Source organism: Cajanus cajan, chromosome 9 (assembly GCF_000230855.2).
Source record: "Cajanus cajan strain Asha chromosome 9, NIPB_CcT2T_4, whole genome shotgun sequence".
Lineage (NCBI taxonomy): Eukaryota > Viridiplantae > Streptophyta > Magnoliopsida > Fabales > Fabaceae > Cajanus > Cajanus cajan.
The window spans coordinates 52,385,631-52,413,504 of record NC_138525.1 but is presented as its reverse complement, the minus strand read 5'-3'; the positions used below and the strand labels follow the sequence as shown (position 1 = coordinate 52,413,504).

The window sequence follows — 27,874 nt, the reverse complement described above, 5'->3', positions numbered from 1 at the left end:
GAAAATAAAAATGAATAATGTCCTAGGACCAAAAATAAATATCAAACGATGAAGTTGCTTAACGAACCAAACTCGAGTATATTACTTTGGTACGTGTAATAATATTCCTTAATCAAAATCAAAAGATTATTCTGATAAATTATTAAAATAAAACACCAATTTAGATTAACAGTATTACACAGATACCCAAACAACACCCAAAATCTTTTCCTTGTGTAAAGTAAGAACTAAGAAATGAGAATTACAAGAGCAATGTTGGCGCCAAAAGAAGAGAGGGTAGAATAGTTAGGTTAGGGCGTTAACCGAAGAAGATGGCTTCAGCATTTGGATGGTTCGGTCCTCTCATTGACCTCTCCGCTGCCTCCTTTCACATCGGCGATTTCGTGCAGCTTCTCGTCTTCGTTCACCGTTCCTTCCCCGTTCAGGTTTCTTATTCTCGGTTCACGTTTCTCAATCATTATGCTTCTTCTGTTAATTGCGTTTGCGTTTGCGTCCGTTTCTTATTCCCAGTGCAAGTCGTCCAAACGCGGACGAGACCTAACGCGAACCGACATCGAAGTCGGCGACGATACGACGACGTATTTCGTGGTTTCTCTCTGGCAGAAGCACATGGCGTCCGCGGTGGCAGCGGGAGACGTCGTCTTGTTACAGAGTAAAATTCCGTTATTCGTTTCTTCGAAACTCGTCGTAGCTGTTCACTTGACGGCGTTAACGCTGATTTGACACGTGGCAGATTTGAAGGTTGCGAAGTATGGCGGTGTTGTTGAGGCCAGAACCGTTCAGTGGTCTTCGCTGCTTCGCTTGGTTCACCCTTACCAATCGCTTCTCTCCAACGGTCTGTTATGTGCTTCTGTTTTTCATGACTGACTACGTCAAATTATTTTGTTCGTAGTAGATTTTGTTATTGAATTGAATCTTCAACTTTTATTGCGAAACAGTACCTAAGGCACTGCATCTTAATTTTGTCTCAACTAAATGCTTAATTAAAGGACCAGGGATATGATCGTAGTCATTTAGAAACTAGCATGACTGTTGCTGCATCTTTTAGGGACTAATTTTAACCATTGTTTCATTGCTACTTGGAGTTGCCTATACAAGTGTTTTCTCATACGACGATTAGTGCTACCTCACATGGTTACTATGTGATGTGCGACAAGAATTATTGAATGTGGATAGAGTTAGTTAGGGAAACTTCTCTAAAGCACTTCTATGAGAGAAAAATAAGAAGTAGAAATAAAATAAACTTCTCCATAAAATTAAAATTAACTTATGCATAAGTTAATTTGTGGACTCCTAGTAGCTTCTCTAAAATCTTAATTTTAACTCATAAATAAGCTATATGTTTTAGGTTATTAAGAAACTTATTTCAATTTTCCTTTTTATTTTCTCTCCAAGAAGTACTTTTGAAAAAACTTATCCAGACAAGCTCTTATTCTGCTTAAAATAAGTTTTGACTCGCACAATTTGCTTTTGTGCAGCTGTTGATGAGTTGATAACAGGTTGCCGTGTTGGGACAACAACAAAGGACAAGCTTAGGAAGGTCATAAAGTGGGTGCAGCAGTCTCGGTCCACCATCTGCAACATCAATTTGCAGTCCAATAAAGTATTCTCTTTGCCCTGTAATTGATGCCTTCATTATATAATTTCTCACAAGGGTGTGAGGATACCTCACGAAAAAACCATAAAAATATCATTATCACGTTACATCCCTGTATCCTATGGCTTTGGTTACACTATTGGGCTGAGGGCATCGTCTGTTGCATTTATCACATACTGTTTAGAGTATGAAATTAGGACGCCTACTGTAAGCGGATTAAGTCACATAGCATAGGTGTATTCAAAAGAGAAAAAATAAGTACAAGTTCCAAATCTCTGTACTTGACTATCCTACTAGTATTAGTGTCTTAAATTTTATAAGCGTGCTATGTTCTTTTGTACATTTATTGTTGTTAGAAATGCCAGGTTCTCTTTCTTGTGCTTAAGGGTGGCTATTCAATCCATTTATTCACTATTCATCCAATCCACTCATGTATCCATTCAATTATAAAAGTAAAAATTAAAATTAATTGATTGGTAGGAGAATGAACCGTTCAACACATTTTTGTTATTCATTGGGTCAAATAATTCAAAGTTCATTGTTTCAGCATAGGTCTTCTAGGGATGAGTTTTGGACTCTATTGTGTCTGAGTACAAGGACTCTGTAAACATTGTACTTTATTTTATAAAAATATTTTTTTGAAAAAAATTAAATATAATATGCTTTAAATAGATGAGTTGGGTATCTATCCATATAAAATGGTTAATGGATGAGTTGGATGATTTTTTATTAAGTGGATTCTTTGAGTACATTTTTAACATATCATAAATAATTAATGATTTACTTTAAAGTTTTAATACATCTATTATAATTCAATTCAAAATCTTTCCATTTTATTTGTTTGACGCACCAAGTTGTCTCAATTGTCCTAAGGCAAGTTAGATATTAAAAGCTAGCAAATCCTTCTGTTTGATTTTCTTTTATTCATATAGATAACGAGCATCCGTTTGTAGCGTATCATGGGTAATATAGCTGTCTAGTTCCATTGTAATCCCATTATGTTGTAAACATGTGCAAATGATTGTGGTAATCGAGATTATTATACTTTGTTCATTTCATATTTTAGATCTAAATTTCTTTAACAAAAAAGGTTGTCTTTGATAGATTGATTTCTTTCACTTTTAGATAAATTTTCAATATGCTTCATGTCTTATCCATGCAGTATTGGTTAAGATACACTGATAAATCTACTGAATGTGATACACACAGCAAATTGAGCTTCTGCCAAGAAACTGGACGGTGCTTGAAGAGGAAAAGCCTAGGGACTGCTTTTCACTTATGGAAGTCTCTCAGCTAACAGCATCCTGCAAGGCTATTGTCTGTGCATCTATTGGTGAAATTGTTCCACTACTTACCTCCAGGACTGTTGGTGATACGAAGAAAGAGAAGATTTTCATTAGCAGGAGAGCTTACAGGGCTGAGAATAATAACTTGGTAGATGATCTCATATGCACTGGCTGCCATCTCTGTGGTTCACCCTTAGATTTAAAGTACTAGTTTATATGATTATTCAAGCCTTGTTGTGCCTTTCATTATGATCAGTAATAATTCCTCCCCTTTTCAGATTTGAGCAAAATGCTAATCAATTGATGTGTTGGAAAAATTCAAGCCGCCTTCACTCTATATGCTCGATATATAGGCCCTTCATGGTAAATATATGTTCATACATCATGCTCATATGTATTTCTCCTCACCATGATCTTATCCCGTCACTCATTAGACTTTGAGGAATAACTTATGTGGTGTGTTTAATTATACATTACTAATCATAATACATATGAAAGTAGAAAAATGTCTTGTTGTCAAAGAGCAATCCACAATTTCGTATATCTTTTATAAACGAAAGAAACCATCCATAGCCAAATTGATGGAATGTGAGGCATCTTTATCTAATGTTTCGAAGTATACTTGAATGTGTTTCGTACCATACTTATTTTATAATTAAAAGATAGTATCAGATAACAAGAGGAAAAATAAGTCTTGTTATGCATCTGATTGTTAACATTTAGATTATTCTTACAAATTTATAATTAGACTTGCTTACTGGTGCAATTTTTGGCAGCTATACGTGTGGGATGAATCAGATTACATGCCAATTCTCGTTAAGAACAGGGCCGCAGAAATCTTGTTTGGGAACATCAAGGCTGGAAAAGTATATTCAACTTACAGAGAACAAATGCGTAACCAAAATCTTGGTCCGAGAAATAAATGCAAGGATAAAGATGCCGGTGAAAGACTTGCTATTAACCCGAGACTTTCTGAGGAAGGACTTCCTAGTGCCAATACGTTAGAGGTGGGTAAGAGCTTGCAATTAGAGGAAAAGCATCTTCCTGATAAGTTCAACTTTTACCGTGTCTGGTTAATTCTTCTTAAAATGTTGCTGAAACAAGGAAAGAACGGGCCTCTGAAATTTGAGATCATTGTTGATCCCGGCTTAGATATCGAAAATGGAAAGTTTGAAATGGTTTCTGCAACAATGCCTTGCTTTGGAACCAAATGATTTTATCCATCCTGAACTTTGCATATTTGCTTGCACATCTCCAAAGTCCAAATTGCAATTTCTTGAACACTCCCACGCGCTCTTTTCAAAATTAGTTTAAATGTTATACATATATAAAAATGTATTCTAATTTTAGTTTCAATAAAAGGTTATTCAATTTTAATTTTACATTAAAAAGAAAAAAATTAAACTCAGTTCTTGTAATCTTAAGGATTGGAACCAAATAACGTTCACACAGAACTAAAAAGAAATCATATTTTAGGAATTGGAAATATATTCAAGTCTTGCAAAATTTTAAAATAAATAAAAGGAAAGGAAAATCGTAAACAACTGTCTTGCTCTATTTATCACTTTACGAGTTGTCTTTTCGATGTTGTTACCTGTTCTCTCCATCCAAAAGCTATTTTTGTTTACTCAGTTGTTTGTTATTTTAATTTTAAAAGTTTGTGAGGCAAAGAGTGCTTATCTCCATTACTTGTCTTGCAACTACGAAAAGTCAGCCCCAAATAACTTGTGTTCTTTGCTTCCAGAAAACTTCTCTCTGATGCCATTCTTTTCTCTCCATCTGCTATCATTGGGAAGTGAAAAGGGAAATATCTCCCTGTTTCTTTTTTCTTTTTTTTAAACACTTATTTTTTTATTTTGGGCATAGTTTTAAAAACTTAATAGACTTTTAGATGATAAATTGGTTGATAAGTAAAGTATAATTGTTTTAGGAAAGTTTATAAAACAAAAAAAGAAATCAAACACGCTCAAGTCTGGCAAAAATTGCATATAATAATCCAATATTACATTACAGAGCACAAAATTGTGAGTGCCCCATGAGCAAGGTAAAGATGTGATTCGATAAAAAAGATTGAGATCATCTTCCTTATAGACAAGAGTATAGTGCTCCAATTATTCGATATACGGTTTGCCTCTCAAAATAATAATCCTTTTGGGTGTTATAGCCATCCCAAATAGGAGCCAGCAAGAGCGTTTTTTTTATTTACCATCATTATATAGGAAACATAATGTAATAAAACATCCCAGAAATCTTTATGAATGAACAAAGAAATCCTTATCCACCTTCTTTGGTCTACACTGCTGGAGGAAAAACCAATAAAGACCAACATAAAAGCATCAGTTAGAAGAAAATTTGACCATGGACTACCAGAAAAATGCATTTTGTTACAGTTATGACCAAACAAATTTGACAATGCCGACAACTTCAAGATAATGGTTATGAATCAATTTTTGTTTCACCCAAAGAAGTCTCAGCAGCATCATTTTGCGCTTCAAGTAGCTTCATTTGGCGCTCTGCGTGTTCCCTCTCGCAAGCACTAATTCCCATAATAATATCCAACATAGTACCAGTGGTGCCGAAAAATACAAGGGGTGCCAGAGATTTACGCTTTATCCCCACTGGAATAGCCAGCAAAGCTCCTGCAACTGAGAATACCCAAGTGCCCAATGCACTGAAAACTTTCCATGTTCAGTAAAATATCAAACAAATTCACTTTTGGAAATATTAAAAAGGCATGGCGCAGATGACAAAGTTAAACATCTAAGAAATGAAGTCCCCCAAGCAGATTTCCACACTAAAGCAGAACATGAAACCGTTTAGATTGTTGACTGAGTCAGAAGATTTTTAGTTTAAGAAATCTATTTTGAAATTTTATATTTCTGTTTTTTATGTGTTTCAGTTAATCTGTTTTCCCACAACTAGGAATATGCTGTTAGTCGTTGGGTTATTTGGCTATTTTCTAGGAATTCAGTTGTAGAGCTAAGTCTATAAACTTGGCTATTTTTCATTTGTGAATAAGACGTGCTCTTAGATATGTTTCTATCCTTTTGCACTCTATACAATCTGATCTGAGTTAACATCTGGTATCAGAGCCAGGTTCACTATAGCAAGAAGCAGCAGACTTCAATCATGGCTACGGATGGCAATTTTGTGCAACCTGCAATTCCAAAATTGAATGAGCATTATGATCATTGGGCAATGCTCATGGAGAACTTCTTAAGGTCAAAAGAATATTGGAATCTTATAGATCCAGGGATTCCCAAACATGCAGCAGAAGCTGAATTAACAGAGAACGAGAAGAAGACTGTGGAGGAGCTCAAGTTAAAAGATTTAAAAGTAAAAAATTATTTATTTCAAGCAATTGATCAAGCTGTGCTTGAAACGATCTTGAAGAAGGAGACATCGAAGGAGATTTGGGATTCTTTAAAACAAAAATACCAGGGCACTGCTAGAGTAAAGCGAGCACAACTTCAAGCCCTTCGACGTGAATGGGAGATTTTGCAGATGAAGAACGGAGAATCAATTAATGACTATTTTGCTCGAACTCTCACAATTGCAAATAAGATGAGGATGTATGGTGAACGGGTGTCTGATCTTAATGTCATTGAGAAGATTCTCCGCTCAATGACCTCAAGGTACGATTATGTAGTGTGTTCCATTGAAGAATCTCATGATTTGGACACCATGACTGTAGATGAACTCCAAAGCAACTTGTTAGTTCACGAGCAACGAATAAATGGCCACAATGCGCAAGACGAGCAAGTGTTAAAGGTTGCGCAAGATGAGACAGGTGCTAGACGTGGACGTGGAAGAGGAGTTTTTCGAGGTGGAAATGTTCAAGGAAGAGGTAGAGGCAGAGGAGGCAGATACGTGGACAAGACGATGATAGAATGCTATCACTGCCATGATTTTGGACATTTTCAATATGAATGCCCAAAGAAACCACAAGACAGCAAAGCAAATTATGTTGAGGTCGATGAGGAAGCGGTGTTACTGATGGCACAACTCTCATCAGATGGAAAATCAAATCCACAAGACATGTGGTTTATTGACTCAGGTTGTAGTAACCACATGACAGGTAGAAAAGATTGGTTCTCCTCCTTTGATTTTTCTTTTTCTGATGAAGTGAAATTAGGGAATAATTATTCTCCAAAAGTGGCTGGGAAGGCTACTGTTAAACTTTTAATTAATGGAGTTGTGCATTTGGTTAGAGATGTATTTTATGTGCCTGAACTGAAAAATAATTTATTTAGTGTGGGGCAACTTCAAGAGAAAGGATTGACTGTTGAGATGAAGCAAAATAAGTGTAGAGTGTTTCAAGAAAAGGGGATTATTTTTGAAACCTCTATGACTACCAATCGTATGTTTGCTGTCTATGTTAAATCTGGAGTTTCTCAGCCTTGCTTTCAGGTTAGTTCAGTGCCACCTGCAGAAGTTTGGCACTCTCAGTATGGGCACTTGAGCTACAGCGGGCTGAAAACTTTATTGGAGTTTAATATGGTAAAAGGACTGCCCTCCTTAACGCCACCAACTCATCTCTGTGAACATTGTCTCAAAGGAAAACATCAAAGAGACCCTTTTCCACGATAGAGTAATTGGCGCGCTTCTCAATTGCTGCAATTAATTCACTCTGACATTTGTGGTCCCATTAGTCCTACCTCTAATGGAAATAAAAGGTACATACTCACTTTTACTGATGATTTAAGCAGAAAAGTTTGGGTATATTTCCTTTTTGAGAAAAGTGAAACATTTGGTGTATTTAAGAAGTTTAAAGCACTAGTTGAAAAACAAGCTGGTGTTCCTATTCAAATGTTGAGAACTGACAGAGGGGGAGAGTACCTCTCCAAGGAGTTTGTTGAATTTTGCAATGAACAGGGGATTCAAAGACAACTCACAGCTTCATATACACCACAACAGAACGGTGTGGCGGAAAGGAAAAATCAAACCATTATCAATATGGTTCGGAGTGTTTTGGGAGAAAAAGGAGTTCCAAAAGCTTTTTGGCCAGAAGCTGTAATGTGGGCAGTCCATGTTCTGAACAGAAGCCCCACTCTTGCTGTAAAAGACATCACACCCGAGGAGGCATGGAGCGGAATCAAGCCGTTTGTTTCTTACTTCAGGATCTTTGGCTGCATTGGATATGTTTACGTACATAACCAGCAAAGGAGCAAACTTGATGACAAAAGTACCAAATGTGTGTTGTTGGGTGTAAGCGAGGAATCTAAGGCCTACAAGCTTTATGATCCCGTCAAGAAGAAAATTTTGATTAGTAGAGATGTTAAATTTCAGGAAGATGCTGCTTGGGATTGGAGTGAAGCTAAAAACAGTAGTATACTTGATACGGGTGAGTTGAATACTTTGGAAGAGCCTTCACAAGTAGCTGAGGAGAAAACTCAAGACAAATCTAATGATATAGCTGCGACTTCCAGTGCAACAACAACAAACTCATCCTCAAATGTGCCTGATTATTCTGTTCCAGCAGCTTCAGAATCTCATGATCAAGGGAGGACTAGAAGACCACCAACATGGATGAGAGATTATGTCACAGGTGATGCTCTAACCGAGGAAGATGCCATGAATTTTGCCATGTTTGCTGGTGCAGATCCAGTAACATACAATCAAGCATCAAAAAGTCAGCATTGGAGGAATGCAATGGATGCTGAAATTCAAGCTATTCAAAGAAATGATACTTGGCAGCTGGTTGATCCACCATCAAATTGCAAAGTCATAGGTGTCAAGTGGATTTTCAAGACTAAATTGAAGGAAACAGGGGAGATTGACAAATTCAAGGCTAGACTTGTAGCAAAAGGCTACACTCAAGAGGAAGGCATAGATTACGGGGAGATTTTTGCACCGGTAGCTCGTCTTGAAACTGTCAGGACTGTTATTGCAATTGCAGCAACAAAAAGATGGAGTATTTATCAGCTTGATATTAAATCAGCCTTCCTGCATGGAGAAATCAATGAAGATGTCTATTTAGAGCAACCACCGGGGTATGTATGTCAAGGACGTGAACATCAAGTATACAAGCTCAAAAAGGCGTTGTATGGACTTAAGCAGGCTCCGAGAGCCTGGTACAGTAAGTTGGAGTCTCATCTTGTAACTAACGGTTTTCTAAAATGTCCTCATGAGCACACTTTATTTTTGAAGAAGGAGGGAAGTGAAATTTTAATTGTGTGTTTTTATGTAGATGATCTTATATATACTGGTAGTGATGAGTTGATGTTTCAAGAGTTTAAGACTATAATGATGAATGAATTTGCAATGACTGATTTAGGCAAGATGAGATATTTTCTAGGCATTGAAGTTTTGCAGAGCTGTACTGGAATTTACATTGGGCAGAAAAAATACATTAAGGATATGTTGAACAGATTTGATATGTCTGATTGCAATTCAGTGAAGAATCCTATTGCTCCAGGTACTAGGTTGCTGAAAGAAGATAAAGGAACAGAGGTTGACAGTACTATATATAAACAACTTGTAGGAAGCCTTATGTATCTTACAGCTACAAGGCCGGATATTGCACATTCTGTTAGTTTGATTAGTCACTTTATGGAGCATCCAAAGGAGAGTCACTTCATAGCAGCGAAGCGGATTTTGAGATATTTACAAGGCACTCAAAATCTGGGAATTTTCTACAAGGCTGGAATAAATGAAGAATTATTTGCTTACACCGATAGTGATTATGCAGGAGATCTTGAAGATAGGAAAAGCACATCTGGTTATGCTTTCCTTTTGGCTGGTGGTGTGATTTCATGGGTTTCAAAGAAACAACTGGTGGTTAGCCTATCCACAACAGAAGCAGAATTTATAGCAGCTGCATTATGTGCTTGTCAATGTGTTTGGCTGAGAAGAATTTTGGAGCATCTTGATCACTATCAGGTTGGAGCTACTGTGATGTTTTGTGATAATGTTTCTACAATTAAATTATCCAAAAACCCAGTTTTGCATGGAAGAAGTAAACATATTGATGTTAGATTTCACTTCTTGAGAAATTTATGCAATGATGGTGTTATTGAGCTGAATTTCTGTAGTACCAAAAATCAGTTAGCAGATATTATGACGAAGCCTCTGAAGGTTGAAGATTTCCAGCGCCTACGAAGTGCTCTAGGCATGCTTGAAGATTCTGAAATAAACTGCTGCAAGGAGCATGCAGTTTAAGGGAGGAATTGTTGACTGAGTCAGAAGATTTTTAGTTTAAGAAATCTATTTTGAAATTTTATATTTCTGTTTTTTATGTGTTTCAGTTAATCTGTTTTCCCACAACTAGGAATATGCTGTTAGTCGTGGGTTATTTGGCTATTTTCTAGGAATTCAGTTGTAGAGCTAAGTCTATAAACTTGGCTGTTTTTCATTTGTGAATAAGACGTGCTCTTAGATATGTTTCTATCCTTTTGCACTCTATACAATCTGATCTGAGTTAACATAGAAGAGGCAACCTTAACTCCATTCCCAACTGCTTATAAGAAAACCAAATAATCATAAAACAAATGATATACAAAGTAGGGTTAAGAGGTAAAGAAGTGAGGGCACTACACTGGCATTGCAATGAAACATGTCAAGAACCTTTCTTCAATGCTTACTGGCCCCCAAATTATTTTCTCACAGGTTGTGCTAGTAGATAGATCATAGAAGTCATTACAAATCAGAGGAGTAATCATGACCATGAACATCGTATTTTAACCAGCCCGAGATTCAACAGAGAAGATACATTTTTTGTTTAGTGACTGACCACTTATGTGTATGCAGATTTGATGATACAAAAAGCCCACATCTGAATGACAATACAGTAAGTAATTTAGAGTAAACCTTCAACTTCATCCTCTAAAGTTACAAGCATCACCACATTTATTTTCCAGAGGTTTTTATTCTGAACTATTCCTTCAAGTATTCAAAAAATCATCAAATTTGTCCTTAGGAAGACTAAAGTGGAGAAACAAAAGGGACAAATTTGGTGTCTGTTTTATATTTTGACTGACTAATTTGAAATAAACTTCCGGAGGATTAATATAGTGACTCATGGAACTTCGGATGATAAACTGCAGGGTTTATTCTATAATTTATCGAAGAAGCATATTGTCTACTCAATATTCATATTTCTAAGTGTTCCTGAGTACCAATACCTTCATGAATTGCCAAACATTAATTGGTGCAGCATTGTAAATTATAGTTACTGGACTACCAAAAACATTTATCATCAGGAATAAACATTTGACAACTCATTAAAATATATTAGCCACTTAGGATTTTAGGAAATAGGATCCCTAATTCTCCGAGTCCCTTATTGTTAGTGGCTTCTAAATTAAATTTGGTTTCAATATTTAATGGGGTGTGCATGAAGCTGGCTTCAACTATTTAATCGATACTAGATTTCTATGAATCCGTCAATTAGATGAGATGGGTTCATCAAGTTATGAATGAATTCTGGGAAAAAAAACAGAAATAAAGAAGAGACACTGACTTGGAAACGGAGCAGTCTTCGAGATGCTTAACATTTTCTTCACCTCCCATTTTCTGCAGATACGATGAGCGGGATAGATATAGAGGAAGAACAACTATGCGTTTCACTTGATTTCAATTACTTACGACTCCAAGGAGAAGTGCTTTTAAACAAGAACCAATTAGAAAAGAAAAAGGAAAAAAAAATCGTTTTTTTAGGGTTTTTACTTTCAGGAAAACATATATGAAAAAGAATTAAGCAGTTAAAATAATTTTATTAAGTTAAGTAAGTTTTTATTTTCACAACTTTTTAATAATTTGATGTTTAGTCTCAGATTTTTAAAGAAGAATTAAAAATCAAACTCTTAAAAAGTCAAAGAATTAAAAATTAGTTTAACTCAATTTTATTATACCAATTTAAAATATTTGTTTATTATCCTAATTAATACAATTTATTTTGTTAAGTATGTTAACACTATACTATACATCTAAAATTAATATTAACAACTAAAAAAAATGAAGAAAATATTAAAATTTTGCAAATGACAATTTTTTTTACGAAATTTAAAATAAAATAAAAGTGATATTTACTTGAATTTAATTATTTAAATCAAATTCTGATATATATTTGAAGTTCTTTTCCCCCATTCCAAACAATGATGATTGAATACTGAGAGGCAAAGCAAAGGAATATCGAAACGCAAGTAGCGAAAATGTCGATGAGAGGAATCGGAGGCCCCCTTCTATGCATCGGAGATCTCCTAAACGACGTCGGAGGAGAAGAAGAACAAGGACTCTCTCTCCGTCGCGAAACCTCTCCCTCTTCTTCCGATCTCGATCCACCGCCTCACCTCACCAAGCTCTTCCAGGTTCCCTTCCTCGCCCTTCCCCATTCATTCTCCTCCAAACCCTAACTCGCGTTTAAACGACACTCCTTTCCGTCGTTTCAGGAACACTACGACCACTTGAATTCCGCGCTCTCCGGCACCGACCACTCCTGGACCTCTCTCACCTTGAAGGTATCATCGCGCTACGCATCTCAATCCAATCTCTTGCACGTATTAAACGCAGTTTTCTTCGCGTTGTTATTATTGTTTTTATTTTTCAATCCTTTGTTCAGTTATGCACTGCTCTAGAAACCGCGAACGAGCTTGTTCAGTCTACCAACTCAAATGTAGCGTCCTTGTCGGAGAAGGTTGAGGAGCTTCAGAAAATTGTTAAGAGAGGGGATTCCGCCATAGCAGCGGCGAAGTCGCTTTATTATGTTACCCCTGACAATCACACTAGTGCCTCAAAGTGAATCAAGGTCAGTGAAGTGAAATTGTTCATCGTGTTTTTGTTCATGATATGATTGGTAAGGGACTAGGGGAATTGTTATTATTGTTCTTGTTTATTTTTGGCCTAGTGGAAATGTGTTTTTGCTATGTGGAAAGGAAGACCATCCAATACTGAAAAATATGCACAGTTTTATGTCAAAAAAAATTTCAGGCTTCTTTTTTATTTCTTCTGTTATTATGTTTGTGTTATTTATTTTAAGAGCGAGGACCAAAATAGAAAGTCGATTTGAATATGAGTTTAGATGAACTTTCGAAAGCTTCTCTACTGAAAATAAAATAAAAAATGTTTCAATAGAAAGCTCTCGAAAGTTTTTCCAAGCATGTATCTAAACAGTTTCATAGTATATCAGTGTTTGATATCAATTTAATTTCATGTCCATCAGTAGGCTGTTTGAGCAAGTGTTCTGATTCTGAACATTAAAACAGAAGCAAAAATTTAAACTGTAGTTGATCAGCATAGCATATTATCTACTCAAAGTCACTTTCATACAGAGTATCGTGCAGCCAGTTTCCCCCTACTGAGTGTTTTGTAGTTAAAGAAAACCAAGGTAGTACTGAAAACAGAAGACATGTACTATTGTTTCTTCAATGTCATATCGTATCATGTTGCTCATGGCTCAACCCACAAATTTTGTCACGTTGGCATTTACTCATAAACCAAGAAGCAAACACTAGGAGGATTGAGGAACGTATTATGTTAATTTTGTTATAATTAATTAATTAATTACAGAAGTGTATATTTGATGATTTTTTTTTCATGCTTCAAATAATGGCTGCATTGATCATTGGAGCATTGGCTATTGAACCATTGTTCCTGTGGCTTGTCCTTTTTCTTTTGGTATACTTTAAGGCTTTCAGCTTAGTTGTTGAATTTGATTATTACAAAGATTTTTCTTTTGGTTCTTTCCCTTTTTTGTACCAATTTGGTATCTAAGCTAACATTTATCCCCTTGTGAGATAGTTGCTACCTTTGGAAAGCTTAATTTCAACATCCACTAATAATCTAAATTTGAATAAGAAATAAATCCATTATCCCATTAGTGATAAGATATCTTAAGATTTTTAGTTCCACACATGACATGACTATTCCTAAAATTACAATGACTTAGCTAAACCACAGATTCCCAATTGTAAATATGAATTACAGATATATTATAAATTAATTCAACGATAACAAATGTCATCCCAATTCAACTTGACTTAACAATGACAAAGAACTTAGCATTGTTTGCTTCTTCCAAATCTGGAATTTGGATGATCCAAACTGGGAAAAGTCAAGATAAACCTCCAAAAAAATATCAGTAGGGCACTCGAGTAATGTGTATAATATTCTCAGACTCGTAAAAGAACATAATGTGGACGTCTGGGGAGAATGCTTTATGAGAACTTCAAACTGGTAGTGGCATAAATCTTATTAAAAACAGTATGATTTACATCCATATAGAACTTACAAGAAGGTACTTTCCCCATATTTGAAGTGATTGAGGAAATGGAAATATGATTTACATCATAGTCATCATTAGTGTGCTATAGCGGTGTACTGGTGCAGAGTGGCCATAGTCTGCTATAAAGTTTTGAATAACGACGGCCATAGCAGTGCTAGATCGAGGTTTTTCCTAAAATCCATTTTTGCCTTCAAAACAACTTTATTTGTAGTGTTTTTTTATGTGCGAAGTTGAGATTTCCCTCCTCATTTTCATAATTTAAAATATTCATATTTGGATGTAGTTTCCTATGCTTTTATGTCTACTATGCAACACCCACATTTTTTAACTAATACCTGCCCATCTCCAGTAGTACTTTCTCGCGATGCTCACCTTCCATTATTTTCTCTAATTTGAACTGTGAATCACCCTTCTGAACTTCAAACCCTCAACTTCCTCCGCCGTTTTTTCTGTGTAACACCCACCCTCATTTTGATTAAATGCTTATTGCTTGAGATGTTATTAGGCTCAGTTAATAACTGATTTTTCAAGGATATTATTCACCATGATCTCTTTTAATATTTTCCTCCATTGTCTTTTTTCGTGTCTTTATACTCATTTTCACGTGGCTAAAAATCATGCTATCTACTTTGTTTTGGAAGCCTCCAAATCTCCAATGACCTTTGCATTTGCCAAAACAACCTTAACTTATTTTATTGAAAATTACAAGTTTTGGTTGGTCTCGCCACTAAATCAAGAGAGATTTATTAAATGAGTTATGAGATCTACCAAAATTTGTACCCCCTCTATTCTCTATTATTATAAGCAAGAAAAACATACATTTTTTATTCTTGAATATAAGCAAATTTAACTACTTTTGTCTCATTTAATGATACTTTCATTAAAATATCACTCATTTAATGCATGACCTTTTATTTGCACTTTTTTATTTTTTATTTTTTTATAACAAGGAAAACTTTGGAAGAATATTTTGGAAATAGTAAAATTTAATCTAGATAATTAACTTTCTTAATATGCGTAAAATTAATTATTTTTTTCTTCTTATAATAGGTGACAGAAGGAGTAGTTTCTAATAACTTTCAGCTTATAATAGAAAAAGTGTTGATAGAGTATCGCTAACATCTCTCTCAAATTATAATGTATTAGGTTTGAGATGCTTTGTATTAGATTTGTACATGCTTATATAATTCATTCATTTAATATGTATTGATAAATATTGGAAAAAGAATTCAAGTCTTATGTTGACTTGTGAATATGAGTTAGGATTTGTTGATACTAGGTGTCAAAGTTATTAAAATTATATTTTTAATAACTTTTTTGTAGAATACAAATTTTATTGATTTAACTGTTAAATTATGTGATATTATATTCATGATTATGTATATCAAAATTCAAATAATTTGAACTTTTCTATATATGTCATTTGACAATAAATATTTACATATATTTTAAACAACGTTAAAATAAAGTGATGTGATGAACTATTAAATAATTTTTAATTATAATACTTTTTACTTTTTGATCTAATTAGTAAGAATATTAAATACATAAGTTGAATTGATTAAATTATTTTATAAAACAATATTAAAAATGTAATTTCACTAACTTTGATACCAGATGTTAACAAATCTTAACATTACATGGGATAGGATCTACAAACATCAATGTGTCAAATTTTAATTTCACACCAAATCCCAACCATTCAAACTAGTTTAATTTGACGATTTTTATTCATTAGCTAGAAATCTCCTATGATATGTGATTGTTATTATTGTTACCTCCATAATTATTATCACACCGCCACCTACTATTTTTGTCATTATTACCACAACTATCATGGATATTGTTATTATTATTTTCACTATTATTATCGTTGTTGTTGTCACTACTGCTATCATTGTTGTCATATAGTGTCATTGTTGCCTTCAATTGAATTCAAAGCCATTTCTAAAAATAAAATTACATTTCTCATCCCAATTGCTCTTTGATCATCAATTTTATGAAAAATAAATCACTAGTATATAACAAAGAGTTTTAACTAATAACATGATGGATTAATGATTTATATTTTTTGTAAGGTAAGATATGTTTTTAGTTTCTCTAACATTTTTTAAATTTAGTTTTAGTATGTTAACAAGTTTGTTTTTTTTGTGCTATTTTGATTCTTTAGTTTGGAAATACATTACTTGTGGTCTTTAAAGTGGTATAAAAAACTCTTAAAAACGGTTATAAAAGTATTATATAAATTACTTTTGAAACAAAAAATTATGCATTTTCAAATTAAAGAGGCAAAATATGACCAAATGAAATCGAAATTGATAAATTTCATAACAAAAATGTATTGTATTTTCTTTTATTGATACGATGCATACTATTAGAATAAAATATTATTAATTTATTTGTTTTTATAAAGTGTAACAATTTTTTTCCCATTAGAATATATAATAATCTGTTATATGAGACGCAAAAAGCTACGGTTATCAACTAGTAATCCAATTTCATTTGGCCTATAAATACTTGGAATACAATTTAATTATTTACATGACTAATATACAGTATGTGGTCAGGCATGACTAGCCAAATAGTTAAGTTTTTTGTACTTTATAGCATGATCAGCCAACAAACCTAAAGAATTTAAGAATTCATCATTAACTAGGTTTATATCGACAACGAAAACATCAAACATATGGTTGTTTATGAATAAATAACTTGGTGGGTTGGTCAAGTTTTGCGTCCTACCTGGTGACATATCTACTGCTAAGTGATTTTCTTGCAGAGTCACAACAGCTGAATAAAAATAAGGAACTCTTTTCGACTTTTGCCAAAATGACAATAACAATAACGAATCTCTATGTATGAGATAAAGAACCTGGACATTTTTTACTAGCCTATTTATCGTACATAAAAACAAGAATTGACACAGAAACTCGTGCGTGTTTTCTTTAGTTTTTTACTTTTTACTGAACAAAAAGGTTTATACTGCTTTTAGACTTGGATAAAGAATATACAGAAATTAATAATAAAAAAATCATTAAAAAATAATTTATCAACATTGATTGACACAAGTGATAGTGAGTTATATTCTTTAACTAAAGTATTCAAAGTTTGAATCTTAGTCTTTGAGTATAAAATAAATTGTATTGGGAAGGGAATACACACCTTGTGTACATTCACACTTCTTAACGAAGATTAGTATGATTATAAAAAATTATTTAAATTTTTTTAGTTTAATAGGGATATATATATATATATATATATATATGAGTGAAAATTTGAAATTGTATTAATTTTTTTTATATAAATATTTGTGAGTTAATTGATTATAATTTTGAAGTGATTTTTCTAAATATTTTATCTTGAAAAACAGAACAGATGAGCATAGGCTTCAAGTCACTAAAGGTTACGCATAGACATTGATTGAAATGATATCAACTATTTGTTATTTACTTTCCATTAGCCACTATATGTATTTAAAAAATATTTATTTTATTTATTGTACTTTTTAAAGCAATTTTGTTGAACAATCAAGGAAAGGAAGTAAATTTAAATATCAAAAGGGATTTTTTTTTTTAAAAAGTAAACAACATTAATACTATCAAATAAATACAGCATAAATTTTAAATTAACAAAAACACTGCTGTAAAAAAAATCAACAAAAACACACAATTCACACAATTAAACAAGTATCTGGTAAATAATAATAAAAATCTTATTTTCGTAAGTACATAAATTAAAAAAAAAATGGATTATACTTTTTTGACTTTTAGTTTTCATATGTAATTTTAAAATTGATGCATTACTTTAATTTTCTATTTTTAAAAATTTGTATTAAAAAACTTCTACATGTCTTGAAGATAATGAAACGATATGAAAATAAAGTAATAATTTTAAATTTATTTATAAAATATAAAATGATCAAACTGAAAATTTCTAAATTTTTTAAAAAGAGAAGGATGTTAATATAAAAAATAGTATAGATAATACTAAAAGTGATAAATTATATGTTTAAAAATGGAAAACTATAGTAAAAATATGGTCTCTCAAATTTTAATTGTATAAAAAAAAGTTCAAAGATGAAATCTCCATTGAATTGACTGTCACAGTAAATTGTAATTTAAGGGGAACTTTTGTTTTATATACTTATAATTTAAAGAGTACTTTGGGAAGGTCACGGGCCAAAAAGAAATTAAAGCACTATTTTTCGGCAGTTGAGCTTTCATTTTGATTGTTTCTATATATAAAGCTTTTGGTTTTATAACACTAATCAAAATTAACTCATTGTACTTTTCACGTTTTCAGTCCTTGTCGACCTCAAGTGGATATAATTTATCAATTTTGGTTTCTACATAAACCATATATAAAAGAAGATCCTGCTTGCCTGTGTTCTTTATCCTCTAAAACATACTTTGTTTGTATTGAATATTAATATATGATAATCCGCATTTTAGTTTCTTTGAGAGGGTTTGGACTTTGGAGTGATAGGTGTAGGGAGTAAGGAATTAATTTTGTACTTTCCTAAATATTTTTCAATAGGGTCATACCAATAATGTGGAGTATCATGTGTATCGAAAGAATGTTTCGACCTAATTATTATGTCATTCAGGTTTAAGATTAGTAGACAAGTGTACTCTCTTGAATATTTATCAATATGATCATATCGATTGAGGATGGTTAAGAACATATATCTAGAATAAATCGTATGTTTCATCTTTTTTGTATTGTTTTACAAATGATCTATTTTTTACACTTTGTCTCGATAAACATTTTTTAAGATATTTTCTTTTATAAAAACGTTTCATTACTAACATTAAAATATCAAAATTTGAGGGATATAAGATCTTCTTTTAACTTTAAATTATTTTTTTAAGAAAAATTGTCCTATAACAAATCCATATTCTATATTTTTATTTTATATTTTTTTTTTTACAAAAAGATTAAATATATTGGATGATACAATGTACTTAAATAATCTTATTAATTAAAAATTGCCAACAAAAATATTTTGTTCTTTTTTGTTAGGATTCATGTTATTCAGCGCATGCAAGAGCACATTCCTCAATTTACTGCATATTTTGTATCATATTTTAGTGATGTATTTCTTAATAAAATGTTACAAGTTAACTTCATTTTAAAGAAGCCAATTCTCTGTCTGCATATTTTGTTCACGTTTTTCACGTTTCTATTTGGTTATGATTCTTGTTAATCAGCACATGCAAGATTGGCAAGAGGATTGTAATTGAATTATTAAAAATTAGAAATCAATTCAAAGTCCATATTCTCATCTCTCTTTTCGAGAAATGGTGGCTAACTCTGCTTATATGTTTGTTTATCGCGAAAATTTACATTTCTGTTTCATGCTTCACATGATTAATTGTTTGGAACAGATTATTTAACAGCAAAGATTGAATGCAGTTATCAGTTTATTTATTCAGTTTTTTTATTTTCTCTCAAGGTGTATTTTTATATATATATATTTTTTATCAAGGTTTATTCATTTAGTTTTATTTAAACGATGGGAGTTTCATACGAGATTTTTAAATCTAAGAATGTTTGGTTGACCGAAGTAATTGATAATAGAATAAATTATATTTTGATCTTTTATTCTATTTTATCTTTTAAAATATTTATTTTTTGCCATTTATCTTTTAAATTTTAGGTTAATTTAATCTCTCTAAATTTTTTTTTAATTTTTAAACAATATTTTAAGTATATTTTTGATTAATTCAAGACTTCAAACATGTTTCATTAGATTCATTTCTATGAAAATTACTAAAGTTTAAACAAACAAGAAAAGTGTCATAAATATGATCAAAATCATGTGAAAATAAGTCTAAAAGCAATAAGAAATTTTAAAAAAAAATATTTATTATTTTTAAATTTTTTGTGAGATATATTTTTAACGTAATTTTCATTATATTTATAGTCTTTTGGATTCTTATAATCCCAATATTGCCAAGAAATATATGATGAGTAGAAGGTATATCTTTTACGGCAATAACCCAATTTAGTTATGCGTAATGTGGGTATGTTATTTATGTAAGCCATATCGGAATGGATTAAAATGAACAAGTTTCTAGTCATTTTGATACTCTTAACTATCGGGATAGTCAAGATAAATTTTGTAAATCTTTTCAATATGGCTATCTTGACACTCTTGATAGCTGAGATAGACAACCTTAGTACACAATTGACCCAATTACAGTGGTCTCGATTTTGTATTGTTGTCTTAACACTTGATTATTAAGATAGTCAAGATAAATAGTCCTAGATGTGTGACAGTGCCAAAACGATCAAGAACTCGTTTGTATTAATTGATTCCAATATATGAACATTTGTATGATGTGTGACAATCGAATTTGGTGTTAAAGTGTCATGGTTTTGGATTAGAGATACACTTACTCTTTATCATTTTCTAGATGTTGTCTTGATGGTTTGTTGGTCAATAGTGAGTATGGATTGATATGATGAGTGATGACTAAGAGCCTTGTGAACCTAGATGGAGTTTTAATGTGTGAAGGCTGAGAGGAGAAAAACCTTGAAAATTCAGTTAGGTTTGTATTGAGAACCTTGATGAAATTGATGTTGAAGTCTTGATAATATAATTAATTTTTAGGTTTTTCCTATATGTTCCTATTTGTTGTTTGTTGTGTGTTGGACTGAGAAAATGAGATGTAAGTACAATACTCACTAAATGTATTTTCCTTATTTTCTTTTTGTAAGTTGTTCGTGAAGCAAAGATAAAATTGAACCAACAATGAAATCTATGTCTATTTGATGACTTGATTATTAATGTTAAGAGCTAATTAGGAAATGATGAAAGGAAGAACCAGTTAGAGGTTTAGAAAACTACTCTATAATATTTAATAGAAGTCTTTTTGTTTTAGTGGGAACCCTTCATATTATGTATCAATTTTTTCTCTGAATTTCCATTTCAAGATGTAATCATTTGGTATATCAATTTCTTTGTAATTAGTGGAAAGGCTATAACCAAGTTATCTTCATATGCTTTTGTTGTTCTTTTGTAGCACATTATTTATGAAAAAAATTTAACAAGTTATATTAAATAAAATTTGTTATTGGTTGGGTTTTATTTTACTTATGATATACATTATTATTTTATCCAAGTTTCATTCAAAATTAAGAACAATGTGACCCTTTATCCATGATAAAAATAGCTTGTATTTTGATTTTCATATTATAATTAGTTAATAAAGAGAATTGTTTGGAGTGAAGGTTATCGCAACCACCCCCGCTACTATCATCTCCACCACCACTTGTACTGTTGCCACAACCATCACACCTATTATCATTTTTGTCAGATGACAACAAAGATAGTGGTTAAGGAGAATAATTAGGAGATTGTGATAACGATAAGAATGCTAGTAGCAATGATGGTAATGATGGTGATTATCAGCACCATCATCATTGTCTCCACATGATCACGACAACAATGGGATTGGTGGTTGTGACCGTGAAAATAACTACCACCTTCACCATTTTCTTTAATTATTTATCTCTCTTATTTTTTTTATTACATGTTATATTTGTGTTTTTTTTGCTTTTGTATCTCTAGTTAAATGTCAAGAAATTATTAGTCTTTAGACCACTTTGTGTTAATGGTACATGCTAATTAAGACTATGATACTTCCATTTTATGATATTTCAATTAAGTTAAATTATAATTTTGTTTATCCTATAATATTTAATTTATGATATTAATTTTTAATCTTTAATTTTATAATTTAATTAGTTCTTAATTTTATAAATTTTCAATTTCATTTTAACTATTAAATGTTCATCTATTGATCATTAAAATTATATATTAACATTGATTTGACATTGTAACCTCCTACAACTTGACACCATTCACTAGAACATCCACAACCTTAACACCTATTCACAAAATGAATTCAAGACCTTTAGAAAGAAAGAAATGTCACTTTGATTACTCTAGTGACAAGTCTCATATCTTATCACCAAAATAGACATTAAATACATAACACATAACAATAAATATTTAATAATATTTAGATTAAATTATTCTTTTAATTTTAATTTTTATCTTATAAAAAAATAAAAATGATAAAATAGTAATCAAAAGTAAAATTAATTTAAATAATATTTTTCTCTTCAATTGCTTATTAATATTATAATCTTATTGATCAATACTTTTTTTTCTTTAATTATGAGAAGTATAATAACCGTAATAAAATTCAAAGATACAAGTACGTGCTCTTTCCCTGACTCTCTCACCTTCTCGAGGAAAGATGACTATTTAATGTATGTTTTGTATAATATTTGGAAATATATGGCGGAATTGAAAAAAAAAATGCAAAGCTTTAATTAAGCTTGTATGTGAGGGTTAACTATAATTGACATATGTTAAAATTAATTTAGCCTAAATGAGAGCAGAACAAGTGTAAGTGTTGATAAAATAATAGTGTGTTTGGATCCTAGTTAACCATGTTATAATTATAAATCTGGCATTAATAAATTGTACGACACAGCTCAGTAGTTAGTACTACTACACTTGTCACTTCTCTCTCTCTCTCATGATCATCCGCCATGGACATGATAATGATAGACGACCCTGATTTTCTGGACTTCTCCGACCACCACAGCGCCACCACCCCTTCCTCCCCTCTCATCGACTGGGACTCGCTGGCCGCCCTCGTCCTCAGCCCAGACCCACCCCCCGCCGAAGACTCCGACTCCACCGTGGCCACCTCGGAGGAGGAGGAGGAGGAGGAGGAGGAGGAGGAGAAGGGCCTCCGCCTGGTGCACCTCCTCCTGGCGGCGGCGGAGGCCCTCAGCTCCGGCACCGAGAGCCACTCCCTGGCTCGAGCGATATTGGTTCGGCTCAACGAGTTGGCGTCCCCCAGCCACGGCACCAACATGGAAAGACTCGGCGCGCACTTTAGCCACGCCCTGGAGCATCTGCTAAACGGCGCGGGCACTGCGCACAGCACCCCACTCCCAGTGACCGACACGCTCCTCGCCTTCCAGCTTCTCCAGGACATGTCCCCTTACGTCAACTTCGCCCACTTCACCGCCAACCAGGCCATTTTAGAATCCCTGGCCCACCAAAAACGCCTCCACGTCGTCGACTTCGACGTCTCCCAAGGGGCCCAATGGGCCTCCCTCATCCAAGCCCTCTCCTCATCCCCAGGCCCACACCTCCGCATCACTGCCTTGTCCAGAGGCGGAGAACGCAAATCCCTGGCCACCGTTCAGGAAACCGGACGGAGACTAACGGCGTTCGCGGCCTCCGTTAAACAACCCTTCTCCTTTCACCACTGTCGGTTGGACCCCGACGAAACGTTTCGTCCTTCTTCCTTGAAGCTCGTTCGTGGCGAGGCTTTGGTCTTTAACTGCATTCTCCATTTGCCTCACCTCGCTTTCCGACCCTCAGCCTCGGTTGCTTCGTTTTTGGAAGGTGCTAAGGAGTTGAAGGCCAGCCTGGTCGTTGTGGTCGAGGAAGAGGTGGGCCCCATCGGGGACGGGGGGTTTCTGGGCCTCTTTATGGACTCCCTGCACCGCTACTCGGCTGTGTTTGATTCGCTTGAGGTTGGGTTTCCGATGCAGAGATGGGCCCGGGGTTTGGTGGAGCGCGTGTTGTTGGGCCCGAGGATAGTGGGCTCGGTGGGGCGGATGTTTCGTGGGGGTGAGACTGAGGAGGAGGAGGAGGGAGGGTCGTGGGTGGAGTGGTTGGGTGCGGGCGGCTTCAGGGGAGTTCCCATAAGCTTCGCCAATCATTGCCAAGCGAATCTGTTGGTGGGACTATTTAACGACGGATATAGGGTGGAGGAGTTGGGGAATAACAAGTTAGTGTTGGGTTGGAAATCACGCCGCTTGCTCTCAGCTTCTCTTTGGACTTCACATTCTTGATTCCTTTTCTTGTCTCTTCATTCTTAAAATAAATGGGCTCTCCTCTGTTCCTTCTCATATGTCTTGCAGGGAACAATTCAAACTATGTTTTCAGTTTTCTTTCTTTTAATGATTTTGTTATGTTTGACTGTTCTCTTCTTAAGTGACATCAAATGGATATTGGCTTTCATTGCATGTACCCTGAAATTTGGACTTTTCAGTTACTTGTGTTTTTACCTTTTCATTTTCGTGCTTAGTGAACTTGCTTGAAAGAGTTTTAATAGAATTTATGAAAGTAATTTACAGCGATTGTAGTTTTTTATTTTAATAATTTTTATGATTATTTCATATACATTTATACATCTCTATCTCTATCTATATATTTATACATATAATGAAGATAAGGTTGAATATCTTTAGTCATGTAATTTACATATTTAATTTTTTAAGTCACTTTATCGTTATTTTGGTCATTTTAGACTCTGTTTCAGCTAAAGGAGGCGTCTAGGGTTTTGTCCTAGGTGGTGTCTCGCAAGCTAGAGTATTCAAGAGTGTAATCTGTCTCCTTAATTCTAGTGTTTTAGATCTTATACTTTCTTGTTCATGGGCCTCATAGGCCTTGTGAGTGCGGAGATTTTTACGACGGTTTTTATTTGAGAATATTTGTTCACCCATATAGAGGGGTCAGATCAGCTTCTGTCCGAGTGTACCCATATAGAGGGATCAGATCAGCTTCTGACCGAGTGAACCCATGTTAGAGGGGTCAGATCGGCTTCTGACTGAGTCCACTCATATAGAGGGATCATATCGACTTCTGATCGAGACCTTACACTTGCCTTCCAGCCCGAGCCTACAAGGTGTAGGGGCTTAGTTAGTCATGATATTGGTACAATATCTATTTAGGGGTCAGATCGGCTTTTGACCGGGACAATACAGACTCTAATTTATTTTTTTCGCTTTTTGATTCATGTCATTAGAGATATTCTATTAAACAATGATAAATAGAATGTCATGCCACTATGCTGTCAATCATCCCATGTGTTTTGGGATCAAAATAACAAAAATAATTTTATGAAAACTAAAATAAAAGTAAAATACCAATTATAACAACTAAAATAATTAACTGGGAGAAAAATTAAAATATCAAATTATACAAACTAAAAATGTATTTAAATCAAATTAAAAATCTTAATTTACTGTTATCTGCAAGCATTTCATCTCCTTCTGCCATCTTTTGATTATAGAAGTCAACATATAATTCATAATGAAAAGATCAATCCAAAATTTAAACTCTGTTCAAGTGAAACTGAGTCTAAAATCATTAGTTTTCATAATGTGAAATGCATTTTCACAAACAACAAGGATTGAAGACGAGAAAATGATAGGGACAAAATCGACAAAATGTTCTTCAATGGGACACATCTCCTCCCTTTGCCCCCACAAGTTTTGGAAAATATTTACCAATTGCTAGTAAGTAGTAACTACAAAAAAAATATATGATAAATTGATAATATCAAAATTTGTGAGGAGGTACTTGGATATGGTGGAAGAAAAAAATAACAAAGCTAGCTCATGGTTTTGGGTTGGGGTTTGCTTTTAAGTAGTTTAGGTTTGGGGTTGAGTTGTTTAGTGTGGTTGTTTCAATGATTGCGATGGTGAAAAGAGAATAATTTCATAAAATTTGTCATTTAGTCTTTATAGAAATAAATAATTGAGATTAAAATGGAATAAAAATGATATGTATATATAAGAATTTAAATAAAACATTTTTAACTATAAAAATTAAAATATAAACTTTATAAAACTTATAATATATATATATATATATATATATATATATATATATATATATATTAAAAAAAAGTAATTGATCTGCTAAATAGATTTACATGCAAATGATGTTTGTATAACCCACCTGTTAAATGGACTAGACCAAATAAATTCTATGTTTAAAATAGACTAACATTTTAACTATTCCTTAACTTTGTTTGATTTGCATGTTAATAAACAGAATGTATTTGACCTCAAATCCATATATACTGAGTTTATAAATTATGAACCCCCACTCCATTTCACGCATTCGATGTAGCTCTCTACCTTAAGGCTTTCTCTGCTTAATTATGATCTTCCACAGCACGCGGAAGAAAATATAGGAAGATCATGAAATTAGGTTACTATCGTCTACATGTGTCTCACACAAATTTAATGAGGTTTCGGTACACTTTTTTTTTTAATCTTATATTGTTACTCTATTGAAAACCACCTAAAGTAAGTACTAAAGTGCATGTCTACAAGTATTATCTTTACATTTTATTATATGGTCACGTGAGAGAAACAATATCAATGTGAAGGAAGAAATATGACTAGCTTAACACTTTCCTGTTTCTAATTTTTTTTTCTTAATTATGTTTGGTTATAAGGAGAGAAATAAGTGAGAAATAAAATAGAGAGAAATAGAATGAGTGAAATGAGTGAATAAAAAAAGACAAGAAATAGAGTGAAAATAAAATTGTTTGATTTGAGAGAAAATGGTGAGAAATAAAAAATAATAATATTATAAATTTGTTTTGTTTGAATGGATGAAGAGAAAATAAATTATAATAACAAAAAAATTTATAATTTTACCCTTTTATGTTATGTAAACTTATTTCTTTTATTTCTATTTATTATTCATTCAAATAAAAATACATCATATTCAAATAAAATAAATTAGAATTTACAATGTATTTGAATAAAAAACCAAATAATAGAGCATATATATTTAAATAAAATGAAGTAATATTTGATCGAAGTATCACTTATTCAAATAAACATTTTATATATTCAAATAAACACTTCCGATATTAAAATACATCATACAACTATTCAAATAAGCACCGTATTCGAATGAGAAAGTAGACAAGAAAAAAAGTGTATTTGATATTCAAATGATAGTTCATATATATTGAAATGATACATCATGCAAACCTTTATTCATCACAAGCTATCTCACAGTAGAAGACCATATATATTCGAATACATCTTTTTTTTTTTTTCAACAACCTATTCGAATGGATGGAGAGGGATAAAAGTGTGAGAAAAAACTATTTTCTGTCTCTCTTTTTGGTTTTCTTCGTATTTCATCTCAAGTTTATGGAGAAACTTACGTACATGGAATTCACGCCTGCAAATTTTTCCTTGGATGAATCTCTTGTTTAACAAATGATGTAACTTATTTGAACGATAATATTTCTTCTCTCTCTGCATTATTTCTCGGACATTTTGTCACAAACAAAATGCTACGATGCACGCATCCTTTAAAAGAATATCATCAACTAATTTCGCACAGGAAACACCAATTACAGCACGTATATACTGCAGAAAGAGCAGGTTCAATCATTCCCAAAACAGCTCGTTACAACCAGCAGTACTGTAATGTATATAAGAGATAAATGTTAATCATATACGAGTACTTTTTAAGTTTTTAATATACTCTATTAATAAATATATATATATATATATATATATATATATATATATATATATTAAAAAAAAAGTAATTGATCTGCTAAATAGATTTACATATATATATATATATTAAAAAAAAAGTAATTGATCTGCTTAACACTTTATTATATGGTCACGTGAGAGAAACAATATCAATGTGAAGGAAGAAATATGACTAGCTTAACACTTTCCTGTTTCTAATTTTTTTTCCTTATATTATGTTTGGTGGAGAGAAATAAGTGAGAAATAAAATAGAGATAAATAGAGTGAGTGAAATGAGTGAATAAAAAAAGACAAGAAATAAAGTGAAAATAAAATTGTTTGATTTGAGAGAAATAGGTGAGAAATAAAAGAAAAATAATATTATAAATTTGTTTTGTTTGAATGGATGAAGAGAAAATAAATTATAATAAAAAA

General features: G+C 32.9%; 4 protein-coding genes across 9 annotated transcripts; 3 read left to right on the top strand and 1 right to left on the bottom strand.

Annotated features, from left to right (window-relative positions):
* The first annotated feature begins 29 nt into the window (after positions 1–29).
* Positions 30–4,265, top strand: LOC109816842 (uncharacterized). Its single transcript, XM_020381989.3, has 7 exons — positions 30–425; positions 511–652; positions 734–835; positions 1,479–1,603; positions 2,807–3,087; positions 3,162–3,246; positions 3,660–4,265. The coding sequence occupies exons 1-7, from the start codon at positions 312–314 to the stop codon at positions 4,095–4,097; spliced, it is 1,287 nt and encodes a 428-aa protein (XP_020237578.1). The 5' UTR covers positions 30–311; the 3' UTR covers positions 4,098–4,265.
* A 792-nt stretch (positions 4,266–5,057) lies between these two features.
* LOC109816840 (uncharacterized) lies at positions 5,058–11,509 on the bottom strand. The gene is made up of 2 exons (XM_020381988.3): positions 11,345–11,509; positions 5,058–5,554 (listed from the first exon to the last, which is right to left on the bottom strand). The coding sequence occupies exons 1-2, from the start codon at positions 11,392–11,394 to the stop codon at positions 5,320–5,322; spliced, it is 285 nt and encodes a 94-aa protein (XP_020237577.1). The 5' UTR covers positions 11,395–11,509; the 3' UTR covers positions 5,058–5,319.
* A 454-nt stretch (positions 11,510–11,963) lies between these two features.
* LOC109816838 (histone-lysine N-methyltransferase) lies at positions 11,964–18,718 on the top strand. 6 transcript variants are annotated; one of them, XM_020381987.3, is made up of 4 exons: positions 11,964–12,191; positions 12,273–12,341; positions 12,443–12,628; positions 18,404–18,718. In XM_020381987.3, exons 1-3 carry the CDS (start codon positions 12,036–12,038, stop codon positions 12,620–12,622), a joined length of 405 nt encoding a protein of 134 aa, XP_020237576.1. In that variant the 5' UTR covers positions 11,964–12,035; the 3' UTR covers positions 12,623–12,628; positions 18,404–18,718. The 6 variants fall into 6 exon arrangements, with proteins under 6 accessions (XP_020237576.1, XP_020237573.1, XP_020237574.1 ...); XM_020381984.3 differs by lacking the exon at positions 18,404–18,718 and adding an exon at positions 15,155–15,457; XM_020381985.3 differs by lacking the exon at positions 18,404–18,718 and adding an exon at positions 13,152–13,567.
* Positions 18,719–22,207: 3,489 nt separating this feature from the next.
* LOC109816843 (protein NODULATION SIGNALING PATHWAY 2) lies at positions 22,208–24,178 on the top strand. Its single transcript, XM_020381990.3, has one exon. The coding sequence runs from the start codon at positions 22,670–22,672 to the stop codon at positions 23,990–23,992; it is 1,323 nt and encodes a 440-aa protein (XP_020237579.2). The 5' UTR covers positions 22,208–22,669; the 3' UTR covers positions 23,993–24,178.
* The last annotated feature ends 3,696 nt before the right edge of the window (positions 24,179–27,874 follow it).